Source organism: Bufo bufo, chromosome 1 (genome assembly GCF_905171765.1).
Source record: "Bufo bufo chromosome 1, aBufBuf1.1, whole genome shotgun sequence".
Lineage (NCBI taxonomy): Eukaryota > Metazoa > Chordata > Amphibia > Anura > Bufonidae > Bufo > Bufo bufo.
Genome location: NC_053389.1, coordinates 625,475,388 through 625,490,284, shown reverse-complemented (window position 1 = coordinate 625,490,284; position 14,897 = coordinate 625,475,388). Strand labels below are relative to the sequence as shown.

At 40.4% G+C, this 14,897-nt stretch overlaps 1 protein-coding gene across 1 annotated transcript in view; it reads left to right on the top strand.

The window, feature by feature from the left end:
* Positions 1–14,897, top strand: part of LOC120985723 — a 61,081-nt gene that overhangs the window by 27,598 nt on the left and 18,586 nt on the right. The window contains exon 5 of the mRNA XM_040413824.1: positions 1,025–1,127. Within this exon, the coding sequence (XP_040269758.1) occupies positions 1,025–1,127 (103 nt within the window). The remainder of the gene's footprint in view (positions 1–1,024; positions 1,128–14,897) is intronic.

Genomic DNA, 14,897 nt, shown 5'->3' with positions numbered 1-14,897 from the left:
CTATCCAAAGAGGAATGGGAGCTAGAGTAATTAATGAAAATACATTTAAGAGTGAAGTAGTTTACGGCAAAACCCCTTTAAGAGAGAACCTGGCCTGAGGTTCAAGGTTCGAAGACTGAACAGTATTATATGACACAGCCTTACACATGTAAAAAAAAATACAAGTGGTCACATATGAAATACATTCTAACTGATGCTAGATTATACTAATCTATAGACATTTGGCTAAAGACGCGTTGATGAAAAAAAAGAATAAAAAGTCATATATAGGCTTATGTTACTTAAAGAGAATCTGTCCCCAGTTTTATGCTCTGTGAGGGCAACATAAACTGGTGATAGATACTAGGGATGAGCAAATTGACTTTGAATGAAACATCCGAAGTCGATTGGCATAAAACTTTGTTAGAATACTGTACGAAGCGAGTGCTCCGTACAGTATTAGAATGTATTGGCTCCTATGAGCTGAAGTTATTACTTCACGAAGTCTCGTGGTACTTCGGGTAATAACTTCATAAATTAGTTTCTACTGTTAAAAATCTTTTACCAAACTCGGTTTCGGTTCCAAGTTTGGAACTGAACCCGAATTCGGTAAAAGGTTTTTTACAGTAGAAATAAATTTCTGAAGCTATTACCCGAAGTCTCGCGAGAATTCGCAAAGTAATAACTTTGGGTCATAAGAGCCAATACATTCTAATACTTTACGGAGTGCTCGCTCCGTACAGTATTCTAATGAAGTTTTATGTGAAGCGACTTCTGATGTTTCATCAGAAGTCGATTCGCTCATCCCTAATAGATAACCTTAGCAAAACCTTTCTTGAATTGACCCAGTCATTTTTTTTTAATCTGTATTGAAGAGCTCCAGCACCAGAACTGCTCAATACACAGCGTGCGCCAGGGAGTTTCCAGCTCTTCCGCCTCCCTGTCACTGACATATTTTCTCCTATCAGTGGCACTCAGTCAGGAGTGGAGATATTCTCATGAGATTACATTTATAATGCTTTTTTCTTTTTTTTTTATGCTCCAGCCGGATACAAACATTTAAAGCGGCATTTTGAACATCTTCAGTCTGTAATGGCGCAGTTTGAAAAGAATCAATCACGACTTCTGGAAAAATTTTCAACTCAGTCGTAAGTTGGAAAATGTTACATAAAAAAAAATAATGCTGCTATCATTGGCACCAGCAACCACTGGACATACATCAATAACTAAGCAGTCTGTACATTTTAATCATTTTAATTGAAATGGTAATCAAAGGGCATTTTACTCCTTCAAATTGTTATACAATCTTCTGTTTCTTAGAGTATCCACACCTGTTAGGGTACTTTCACACCAGCGTTATTCTTTTCCAGTATTGAAATCCGGTAAAGGGTCTCAATGCTAGAAAGAAACGCATAATTTTTGTCCTAATGCATTCTGAATAGAAAGCGATCCGTTCAGTATGCATCAGGATGTCTTCCGTCCTGTCCCTTGTACAGTATTTTTTCCGGACAAAATCCCTGAACAATACCGCACTTCCAGATCCGGCATTAATTTCCATAGAGTTGTATTAATGCCGGATCCGGTACCAAGTGTTCCGGAAATTTCCGCATCTCCGGATCCGGTTTTCCGGTCTACGCATCCGCCGGGATATAGGAGGAGCGGGTTTCGCTTTTGAAAAAAATTTCAATACCGGATCTGTTATTCCGGATGATACCGGGTGAGATAGATCTGGTATTTCACCGGATCCATCTAACGGATCTGGAAAAAAAGGATATCAGTTTGCATCCGATTTGCTGGATCCGGCAGGCAGTTCTGCCTGCCGGATTCAAACAACGCTAGTGTGAAAGTACCCTTACTGCTTACTTCTATTATAATGAGATCAGAAAGTCAAGAAAAAATAGACTTAACACGACTTAAGTGCAAAAAGAGTTTACTAAACTATGATAAAATACATTTATATTTATATATATATATATATATATATATATATATATATACACACAAAGTGTGACATAGCAAGGGGTTTTGTTTGGGAAGGCAGGTATTTTCCTCCCAACAGGGGGCGGCTGGGCTGATTTCCACCTGGCTGTCCTTTAAATGGGCAGCTGGGCTCAGAATCAAGGTCTCTGTTTTGGGATCTGCGGCATGGTGCTGTGCTAGAGGGCTGAGAGACGCATGCGGGGAAACAGGCCCCCTAAATCCCGTTGTGGACCACTGAAAAAACCTGCTAACAAGGCGACTGTTTTGTGCTTTGGACTTTCCTTTGTGTGAACGAACACTAAGACTGAAAAATGTTGCTTTGTTTTTCCCTCCTATGTGAATAAACACTGAAGTTTTGTTTTACACACTGTTTCTTTTGCCTCTGTTTGGCGTCCGCTTACCCTGCCTACCAGAGCGAATCCTCACAATTGGTTGCTTGTAGCGAGCACACGCAGTGAGGCTGGCGTAAACGCTGAAATATTTTTTTCGGGTACGGCTAGATGTGCTGGACTAAACCAGCTAAATTTAAACCTGTGTCATATGACAAAATGAAGGCTGTAATGAAAGCTCTCGTGGAGGTTAACCAACACCAGCAAGAAACAAACCAGCTGCTGTTACAACACGTGATGGCTTTACAGACGGCAGGAGCGTCCCAGAGTGTCCATGATTTCCGTAAAGCGGTCCGTGCAGCGATCCCCAAGATGACACCATCAGATGATGTTGAAACCTACCTGGCGATGTACGAGAAGGTGGCCACAAGGGAGAATCTACCCTGAGATCAGTGGGCTGAGGTAGTCGCTCCCTTCCTGACATTCGATTCCCAGCCGGTGTATTTTGACTTGCCGGATGATCAAGCGGCTGACTACTGTCGGTGGGTAATAATTCAATAAAGAATTATTAATTATGGTCATAAAAATAATTAATCATAAAAAAATTAAATTTATAAAATTTGTCATAAATTCTTAAAAACATGACCTGGTGAATTGTAGACAACCTAATTGATACAATTCACATCTGAGTCCGACTATTTCCTCAGATAAATAAGTTCTTTTTGACGTGAGATGATGTTAATGATAAAATGTAGTTCTGCATTATACAATAATACACAGATATTATAAAAATATGCAGATTTATTGGTTACAAGATTATAAACATATATAAGTAAAAAAAACACAATGATACATGCAAATGAATATATATATATATATATCGTTAATATAAAGCATTACAAGCTTAACAATACATGTGAGTGGAAATAACTTGTCACATTATAACCAAGCTATTATTAGGTTAGGATATCAAAGTAGGAACATAAGTTATATACATTACTTCTGTTCAGAGAAAACCTCATGATATCAGGATGGGCATGTCTAATCCTAGACATCAATATAGAATGCTAAATACATTCCGCCCCCCCTAACCAACTACACATCACATGACTTCAAGATGGGCAAATCCATTTAAGGATATAACTTAGAAGAGATAACTGTATCCTTCCGCCCCATCCTGGACTATTTTCAAATATATAACTTTGGTAAGACTATTAAGACAAATAACAGGGATCTAGGATCTTGCTAGTCCATATCTTAAATGGGAAGGATTTGATATAAGTCCTTCCTGTGGGAATCCATCACTTAGCTTGGCGAAGAATGTTCTATTAATATATATATATATATAAGCAATTATTTAATGCTTTGCTAGATTATGAGTCCAGATTCTTCTGCAGGTAGAATGAAGCCTCACAATATCCTAAGACTACATCTCAATATGGAAATGATCAATTAATTTAATTATTTATTTATTCGCCAATCTAGATGGTATAATTTCACCCACACTATCAAATTAGTCTTAATAAAATGAAATATCATTTTCTGTGTCTCTTACCAAGTCCTAGTAGGAATCTTACTTCTGCTCCTAGGAAAGCTGGGTGGTCCATCATAGCACATCTCACCATGGCTTTCCTCTTGATAGACCCCTCTAGAGACTCAACTTCTCTCTTTTCCTCTCTCTCTTTCTTTCTTGATCGCTCTTTCTTTCCTCTTCACCTCCTGTGTATGGCTTATGATCCCAAACTTATCAGTTAGACACACCTTCCTGGTTCGGAACTTTCCAATCATTGTCGGATGGGTGTGAACATTGATAAAAATTGTGACATCATAACCCTACCCATAATGCACTTTTGCTACTGTTGTAATGTCACCTACTGATACCTAGGTGGCACTGCTGTATAAGCTATCTGCATCATAGCATAAAGGGTTAACTTATATAAGTCTGGATATACATTTTGACCTTAGAAGCTTTAATTCAAAGCCATAGGGATTAATTCTGACACTTGTAGCAATTAGAGACAGACCTCTAGGCGTCTCTTTTGAATGTTTCTCACACTTAATTTATGGCTCGTAAATGGCTTGTTTTCTCACAGAGATATCAGTACCTCCTCTGTCATACCAAAGATGTGATTAATTGTTACAAAATACACATCTTCACAGACACTCTTCTAATGAGAAATATATACAATATACTGGATACATGTTGTCTTCGTAACATATAACAATATGATATAAACAAATATATATATATGTCCTACTGATTGTCTTATGCTAAGGACTAACTAAGGCTCATTAAATGAATACATACATACATATAATATATTTTGCTTCATTAATAAATGCCTAATTGTATAGGTAATTATCACCAGCTGCACAGAGCTTATCTTTATCGCCCGTCATAAATTTAAAAGTAAACAAGGAGAGGCCTCTTCTCAGACTGGTATATTCATGAGAAGAATAACATTAAGCTTTGTGTGACCTTAATTTGGCCTACTCAAGACATACAAAATTGCAACTATAGTCGAGCATGGCTCTTAAAGGTAATGAACATCCATTTTGACAATAATGAATTGGATATCAATGCATTTACCTATGAAAAGGCACAACAAATCCCCCCTTTTCAGCATATTCAATTTCGTTATTAGAAGGTTGAATAGGCTGAAATGCAATAAAGGGCTAAATGCTCCAAATCATTATGGAATGGGGAACACAAGTTTTACCTTGGAATAAATGTATCACAATTTTGTGTGTACTTTTACGACACAAACTTAACACACAAACTTTACGATTAGTTTAACAACAAGTAGGTTACGTTCCCTGTATTAGTGATAAACGCGCTGGTTCATAGAACGCATATTATACAATTGTTTCGTTCTTTTCTTTTATGACCACTGTAGAGATAAAGACGTTTCGGTCATTTTCTGGACTCTCTGGAAACGTGTCTCTAGTTAAGATCTTTCTTTGGTCCTCTAACTTAATAATATTGCTGCTAAAATTAAAAACTGGAAGTAATCGCTTCCTGGCTTGTCGGCAACTTGGCAACTCGAATTAGCGAGCGGTGCTTGGCATCATGTCTTCATGTCTGCGATCTCAAATACTTTGTCATGTTGCACTGGTGTGATGTACTTTTGCAGCGGCTGTCGAATCTCCTGGGGCTCTGCCCACTTGTCCCTCCTGGATACATCTTGGATACATCTGGGTTGGCTCCGACTGGACGTCTCTTGCGTCACGGATAGCCTTGACCTCAGGTTCTCTTGGTTCCGGATATAAAGACTTTTAGGATTCCGCCATCTGTCCTTCCATCAACACGTGATCCCATCTTGGGCCATCATCTAAACTTAAGAAAACAACAGACAGTATGAGTAACAACGCAGCAAAAACTTTATCAGACATATACCTGCCTATTCTAGGCCTTTGACTTATGCCATACTTTAGCCAGCAGCAAGTTGAGGACTTTTATGTTTGTTTTTTTTTTTTTCAAAGAAAAACAAACTACAGGGTACCATGAATAGATATAACTATTCTTCCTCCGCTAGGCTAATACAGCCTTAGGTGTTATGCCTATTTAGGATAATAACCCAATCAATACTTTGAGACTACCTCGAAACAGAGTAATATATATGCGTCCATATAACTACATGGAATACAGTGACGACAATTTAGTCACAATTGATAGACAAACAATATGGTTAGTATAACTGTTCAGTATCTTTTCAGTCATACGATACCACCACCAATCATATGAAATTTATGATGTGTCTCCATCTTCAAATTTTAGATTTTTCAATCTCAGTTCAGCTCTTGGCGTTTTTAGCACTGAAATAAAACTCTACGCAAACATTATGTTAATGATCCTGTGGAAAAAATTGATTAGTAATCAATATCATTAATCATTTATTGACTTATTATAATTATTAATTTAATGAAGCAGTTTGCTTCGTTTACTGGACATTCCTATTTCAGCGAAGTATTAAACAACTTTTCCTTTATTCTTTATTCACTTCATGAGATAAAGAATTTACATTCAATGAAGTTGGGAGAATCTTACTCTTCCTTTCCATTAGGCTGACTTAAGAAAACAGCTCGCAGCGCAGCTCTGCGACCTCTGACCTTTTCACTGACATGTATCTAGACTTAGGAATGTGCTCCTCACCCCTCCCTTAGGAGACTTTTTAAAGGCAATTAGGGTTAGTTAACAGAGCAATTTAAATACAGTTTTGCGCTTTTTACTACTAAACAGATTAGCAGGTTCTAGGTACTCTGCTTAAAAAATAATAATTCACAAACAGATTTAAAAAAAAATCTGAAACGATTAATCAGAGATGATATAAAAACAATTCCCCCCTTAAGGGATTATCATATCTGCGGCAATTGCAAATTGTACATTAGGATCCTATAAGAAAGCATGGTTACATTAGCATACATAGCAATTAACCTATTTAAAACTGTTCTCTTATAGATTCTATTTATCAATAACATTGGGTCAGACTTTATGTATAAAGTTCCTCTATTATCCTGTAACGCCCTGAGCTACTAAACTCAACCTCCCTGTATATGGGGGTAAATCTCCAACTATGGGAGTTAACTGGCCAGGAATTAATAGGAAGGTTCCTGAGTCAAACAAAGGACTAGAACCGGACCCTGTACCGCCTAGGCTAATGAGACCTATATCTGTTCCCTATCTTGGGACAATTTACTATTAATTTCTGGCGATACAAAAACATCAATTGTGTTTAAGCATAGACAAACAACTCCTGAGTTGATTTACATGTCATGCACTGGTTGCATTCGTGTAATAACACTTTACTGCAACAACTCATCTGCGGTTCTGGTATGGGCTTAACCCCTTCAGTACCAGGACAGTAATTTTGAATATGTATATACCACGCCCTTCTAAGGGTTGTAAACGTGATCTGGCTGTAGCATTCTAATACCAGCAACAATATACATGACAATTTATCATTAACATGTCATCTCATCAATCAAATCTCACTGGGGCCTCCATTTATGTCGGTGGGTAATAATTCAATTAAGAATTATTAATTATGGTCATAAAAATTATTAATCATAAAAAAAAATTAAATTTATAAAATTTGTCATAAATTCTTAAAAACATGACCTGGTGAATTGTAGACAACCTAATTGATACAATTCACATCTGAGTCCGACTATTTCCTCAGATAAATAAGTTCTTTTTGACGTGAGATGATGTTAATGATAAAATGTAGTTCTGCATTATACAATAATACACAGATATTATAAAAATATGCAGATTTATTGGTTACAAGATTATAAACATATATAAGTAAAAAAAACACAATGATACATGCAAATGAATATATATATATATATCGTTAATATAAAGCATTACAAGCTTAACAATACATGTGAGTGGAAATAACTTGTCACATTATAACCAAGCTATTATTAGGTTAGGATATCAAAGTAGGAACATAAGTTATATACATTACTTCTGTTCAGAGAAAACCTCATGATATCAGGATGGGCATGTCTAACCCTAGACATCAATATAGAATGCTAAATACATTCCGCCCCCCCTAACCAACTACACATCACATGACTTCAAGATGGGCAAATCCATTTAAGGATATAACTTAGAAGAGATAACTGTATCCTTCCGCCCCATCCTGGACTATTTTCAAATATATAACTTTGGTAAGACTATTAAGACAAATAACAGGGATCTAGGATCTTGCTAGTCCATATCTTAAATGGGAAGGATTTGATATAAGTCCTTCCTGTGGGAATCCATCACTTAGCTTGGCGAAGAATGTTCTATTAATATATATATATATATATAAGCAATTATTTAATGCTTTGCTAGATTATGAGTCCAGATTCTTCTGCAGGTAGAATGAAGCCTCACAATATCCTAAGACTACATCTCAATATGGAAATGATCAATTAATTTAATTATTTATTTATTCGCCAATCTAGATGGTATAATTTCACCCACACTATCAAATTAGTCTTAATAAAATGAAATATCATTTTCTGTGTCTCTTACCAAGTCCTAGTAGGAATCTTACTTCTGCTCCTAGGAAAGCTGGGTGGTCCATCATAGCACATCTCACCATGGCTTTCCTCTTGATAGACCCCTCTAGAGACTCAACTTCTCTCTTTTCCTCTCTCTCTTTCTTTCTTGATCGCTCTTTCTTTCCTCTTCACCTCCTGTGTATGGCTTATGATCCCAAACTTATCAGTTAGACACACCTTCCTGGTTTGGAACTTTCCAATCATTGTCGGATGGGTGTGAACATTGATAAAAATTGTGACATCATAACCCTACCCATAATGCACTTTTGCTACTGTTGTAATGTCACCTACTGATACCTAGGTGGCACTGCTGTATAAGCTATCTGCATCATAGCATAAAGGGTTAACTTATATAAGTCTGGATATACATTTTGACCTTAGAAGCTTTAATTCAAAGCCATAGGGATTAATTCTGACACTTGTAGCAATTAGAGACAGACCTCTAGGCGTCTCTTTTGAATGTTTCTCACACTTAATTTATGGCTCGTAAATGGCTTGTTTTCTCACAGAGATATCAGTACCTCCTCTGTCATACCAAAGATGTGATTAATTGTTACAAAATACACATCTTCACAGACACTCTTCTAATGAGAAATATATACAATATACTGGATACATGTTGTCTTCGTAACATATAACAATATGATATAAACAAATATATATATATGTCCTACTGATTGTCTTATGCTAAGGACTAACTAAGGCTCATTAAATGAATACATACATACATATAATATATTTTGCTTCATTAATAAATGCCTAATTGTATAGGTAATTATCACCAGCTGCACAGAGCTTATCTTTATCGCCCGTCATAAATTTAAAAGTAAACAAGGAGAGGCCTCTTCTCAGACTGGTATATTCATGAGAAGAATAACATTAAGCTTTGTGTGACCTTAATTTGGCCTACTCAAGACATACAAAATTGCAACTATAGTCGAGCATGGCTCTTAAAGGTAATGAACATCCATTTTGACAATAATGAATTGGATATCAATGCATTTACCTATGAAAAGGCACAACACTACCAGAAAGTCAAGGGTGAAATTCTGGCAAGACTGGGGGTGAATGTGTTGGAGACCGGTCAGGAGGGCAGGGGTGAGGAGTGGGTGGAAGATAATGTGGAGGATGAGGTCTTAGACCTCACATGGCATTCAGGTCATGCCAGTAACGTGTGCAGTTCGAAAGAAGAGGTGGGGTTCAAGCAGCTCCACCTGCACAGCTAAAGAGGGAGCAGGATGTAAGAGGATAGCGGCCAGCCAATACACCTGCTACTGCCCAACGCGCCAAGCGACATAGCACATCAAAGCCAGTGCAAAGGAGTTCCCTGGCGTGGCAGTTCTTCAGGCAGTGTACTGATGACAGGACACGAGTGGTTTGCATGCTGTGCAGTCAGAGCCTGAAGCGAGGCATAAATGTTCTAAACCTGAGTACCACCTGCATGATCTGGAAAAGCATGAGCTGCAGTCAAGTAAACACCTAAAGAACCATGAAAGATCAAAGGCTCCTCCTGCTCCTTCTTCTGCTGTGGTCTTGGTATTTTCCTCCCCCTCTGGAGTGACAGTGGCACCTGTCATCCCGCAAACAGAGGATTTGGCAGCAACACCACCACCACTGTCACCGAGCATCTCCACACTGTCCCATGGAAGTGTTCAGCTGTCCATCCCCCAAACACTGGAGAGAAAGAGGAAGTACCCCCTACCCACTAGTGAGCCCTGGTCCTGAATGCCTGCATTTCAAAATTGCTGGCCTTTGAAATGCTGCCATTCTGTCTGGTGGAGACAGAGTGTTCTAAAAATGTCATGCCGACAGCTGTCCGACGGTACGTGGTTCCCAGCTGCAACAACTTTTCCAGGCATAAAAAATCCCTGCCCTGTACTAACAAGTGGCGGAAAAAAATCAGGTGTGCGCTGCACAATGCCATTAGTGGCAAGGTCCACATAACCACTGACATGTGGACCAGTAAGTACGGGCAGGGACCTTATATCTCCATAACTGCTAACTGGGTAAATGTAGTGGCAGCTGAGCCTGAGGTTGACAGCGGTTTGGCGCATGTCCTACTACCACTGAGGATTGCTGGACATTTCTCGGTGCCTCCTGTTGCCTCCTCCTCCTACTTCGCTTCCTCCTCTGGTTCCTCGTCTACCGCCTCTTCATCACGTCAGCACAACACCCACACCACCAAATTCAGCATAGCCCGTGGGAAACGACAGCAGGCTGTTCTGAAACTCAAATGTTTGGAAGAAAGACCCCACACTGCGCAGGTGCTGTGGGCGGGCATGGAACAACAGGCCGATGAGTGGTTGGTGCCACTGAGTCTCAAGGCCGGTTTACGCAGATCCCTTGCCTGGCGCATGTGCTGAACTTGGTGGCGCAGGGGTTCCTGAAGATCTACCCCAATATTTCAGAGCTGCTGCAAAAAGTGAGCGCTGCCTGTGCACGCTTTTGGAATTCTCAACCTGTCACTGATCTCCTGTCTGCGCTGCAGTGTAACTTCGGCCTTCAAGCTCACCGCCTCATATGCGACGTACCCACAAGGTGGAACTCCACCTTGCACATTCTGGAGAGACAATGCGAGCAGCAGCAGGCGATAGTGGAGTTTCAGCTGCAGCAGGCACGGTTGAGTTGCTCTGCGGAACAGCAACATTTCACCGCCAACGAGTGGGCCTCCATACAGGATGTGTGTGCCATGTTGCACGGCTTCAAGTACTCCACCAACATTGCCTGCGGTGATGATGTCATCATCAGCCTTACTATCCTACTTCTATGTCTCCTTGAAAAAACGCTTCAAGCACTGATGGATGAGGATGTGGCACAGGAGGAAGAGGAGAAGGAACAGGGATCATTCCCACGGTTATCAGGCCAGTCATCCACAGGTGACTCAGAGGGTGGGTTCCTGCTCCAACAGTGGCCAGGTACCCAACTGTCCAGCCAGCTGGATGATGATGATGAGTAGGATCCTCGTTTATAGCAGGGCCGCACCCTTAATCATCTCACGGGCATCACTGGAGCATGGCTGGGGCGATACAAAGGACAAGGACGATACTCTTGCCACCGAGGACAGCTTCTCATGGGCGGCCACTCTGCTGGATCCCCGCTACAAGGACAACGTGCTATCCTTACTTCCGTCACCGGAGCATGAACGGAAGATGCGCGAGTACAAGCAAACGCTGGTAGAGGCACTACTGATGGCGTTCCCACCTGACAGCGGGGGCTCAGTGGAAGCACGAGGCAGAGACGGAAGAGAAGGAGGAAGTCACAAACGCAGCACGGGCACAGTCAGCACCTCAGAAAGGAGGGTTAGCATGGCCGAAATGTGGAAAAGCTTTGTCTGCATGCCACAATATACAGCACCACCATCTGATATGGACCGTCGCAGGAGGCAGCATTTTAGCGACATAGAAACATAGAAACATAGAATGTGTCGGCAGATAAGAACCATTTGGCCCATCTAGTCTGCCCAATATACTGAATACTATGGATAGCCCCCGGCCCTATCTTATATGAAGGATGGCCTTATGCCTATCCCATGCATGCTTAAACCCCTTCACTGTATTTGCAGCTACCACTTCTGCAGGAAGGCTATTCCATGCATCCACTACTCTCTCAGTAAAGTAATACTTCCTTATATTACTTTTAAACCTTTGCCCCTCTAATTTAAAACTGTGTCCTCTTGTGGTAGTTTTTCTTCTTTTAAATATGCTCTCTTCCTTTACCGAGTTGATTCCCTTTATGTATTTAAAAGTTTCTATCATATCCCCTCTGTCTCTTCTTTCTTCCAAGCTATACATATTAAGGTCCTTTAACCTTTCCTGGTAAGTTTTATCCTGCAATCCATGTACTAGTTTAGTAGCTCTTCTCTGAACTCTCTCTAGAGTATCTATATCCTTCTGGAGATATGGCCTCCAGTACTGCGCACAATACTCCAAGTGAGGTCTCACCAGTGTTCTGTACAGCGGCATAAGCACTTCACTCTTTCTACTGCTCATACCTCTCCCTATACATCCAAGCATTCTGCTGGCATTTCGTGCTGCTCTATTACATTGTCTTCCCACCTTTAAGTCTTCTGAAATAATTACTCCTAAATCCCTTTCCTCAGATACTGAGGTCAGGACTGTGTCAAATATTCTATATTCTGCCCTTGGGTTTTTACGCCCCAGGTGCATTATCTTGCACTTATCCACATTAAATTTCAGTTTCCAGAGTTCTGACCATTCTTCTAGTTTTCCTAAATCCTTTTCCATTTGGCGTTTCCCTCCAGGAACATCAACCCTGTTACATATCTTTGTGTCATCAGCAAAAAGACAAACCTTACCAGCGAGGCCTTTTGCAATATCACTTATGAAGATATTAAACAAAATCGGTCCCAGTACAGATCCCTGTGGAACCCCACTGGTAACATTACCTTGTTTTGAATGTTCTCCATTGACTACAACCCTCTGTTGTCTGTCACTCAGCCACTGCCTAATCCACTCAACAATATGGGAGTCCATGCTCAATGACTGCAGTTTATTGATAAGTCTTCTATGTGGGACAGTGTCAAAAGCCTTACTAAAATCTAGATATGCGATGTCTACTGCACCTCCACCGTCTATTATTAAGAATTTTAATAAGATATTTTGCATCCATCGAACTAATGTGGGAGATACAATTCTTCTGTGGAGCGTGTGTGTCCACATGTCTGTACGTATGTGTCCACATGTCTGTACGTACTGACTGATGGGTCTGCCCCATGTAACTTCTGGGACTCCAAACTGGGCACATGGCCTCAGCTTGCCCTTTATGCCTTGGAGGTGATGGACTGCCCTGCGGCAAGTGTATTGTCCAAACGTGTGTTTAGCGCGGCGCGCGGGGGGGGGGGGGGGGATCATGGACAGGCGCATACAAGCTCATGTTCATTAAAATGAACCAGGCATGGATCCCACAGGACTTGTCCGTACCTTAGCCAGAGTAGAGAGGTATACTGGCCGCACCTAGCCATTGTTAAACTCCAGCGCAGTTTGTGCATTCTCTTTGCCTTTTCCCAATGCTTTGGGGCCTCCACAAACAAAAACAAAAAAAAAGACAAAAAAAAAAGGTGGTGACTTTCTCCGCCTGCACCGCACTTCCGTCTGCCCCGCCACATCCACCTCCTCCTTTACAGGTACCTCATCTTCCCCCAGGCTCAAGATTATTATGTCTTATACTGGCAAAGTAGAGAAGTATACTGGCCGCACTCAGCCATTGTTATACTGCGATGCAGTTTGTGCGTTCTCTTTGCCATCTCCCAATGTTTGGTGGTTGACAGTTACCAACAAACAAAAAAAAATTAAGAATTTTAATAAGATATTTTGCATCCATCGAACTAATGTGGGAGATACAATTCTTCTGTGGAGCGTGTCTGTGAAAGTCATGATTTAAAAAATAATAATTAGGAGCACCCCCTGTATTCATCAAACTGTTGTAGGAGAGGAAATTCTTTTGTGGAATGTCTGTGAAAGTAATGAATAAAAAAATAAAAAATTAGGAACACTCCCTTCATCTGTCTAACTATTGTAGGAGAGGAAATTCTTCTGTGGAGTGTGTCTGTGAAAGTCATGGTTTAAAAAAAAAATTAGGAACACCTCCTTCATCCGTCTAACTGTTGTAGGAGACGAAATTCTTCTGCCGAGTCTGTGAAAGTCATGATTTTTTTTATTTTTTTTATTTGGAACACTCCCTTCATCTGTCTAACTGTTGTAGGAGAGGAATTTCTTCTGTGAAGTGTGTCTGTGACACTCTGGCAATTTAAAAAAAAATTAGAACACCCCTTTGGCATCAGTCTTACTGTAGTAGGAGAAAAATTGTTTATAGGGGACGCATTAAATCTTAAACTAAGACGAAACGTTTTACCCAGTTTTAACCTAGGACATACAAGCTCCCAATTGTTACGCCGTGGCCCTTAGCAATCTGACACAGAATTGACTGTCACATGGAAAAAAAAACTAACAGAAACAGTGTTGGCTTCCTCCCCACCTTCTCCGCCTCTTCCACCTACACCTCAACGTCCGCCTCCTCCTCCACTCGGACCTTCACCTTCTGGCTAAAGATTGTGTCTTGGCAGAGTAGAGAAATACCGTATACCGGCCACACCCCCCAAAAATGGCTAAAGTCCACACAGAATTGACAGACACATAAAAAAAAATAGAAAAAGAGAGAGAGCGTTGGCTTCTTCCTCCACCTCTACCAAATACACTGCCACGTGCACAGCCTTCTCAACTTCATACTCCATTTTGGTTCAAGATTGTTATCTTTTACTTTTAATGTATTTTATGTTATTTTAAGTCATTTTCCTATTCACATTTGTTTTCAGGGCAATTTTACTGCTCTTACGCCCTCTTTGGAGCCTTTTGCAGCCCTCTAGCCCTTTTATATGACTTTCAGCCTTTTTAGTGCCCCAAGGTTCTGGTCACCATTGACTTCAACGGGGTTTGTAGTTCGGGGTCAAGTTCGGAACCTGAACCGAACTTTGAAACAAAGTTCAGCCGAAACCCTCGAACCCGTACATCCAGCGGTCCGATCATCCCTAGTTAT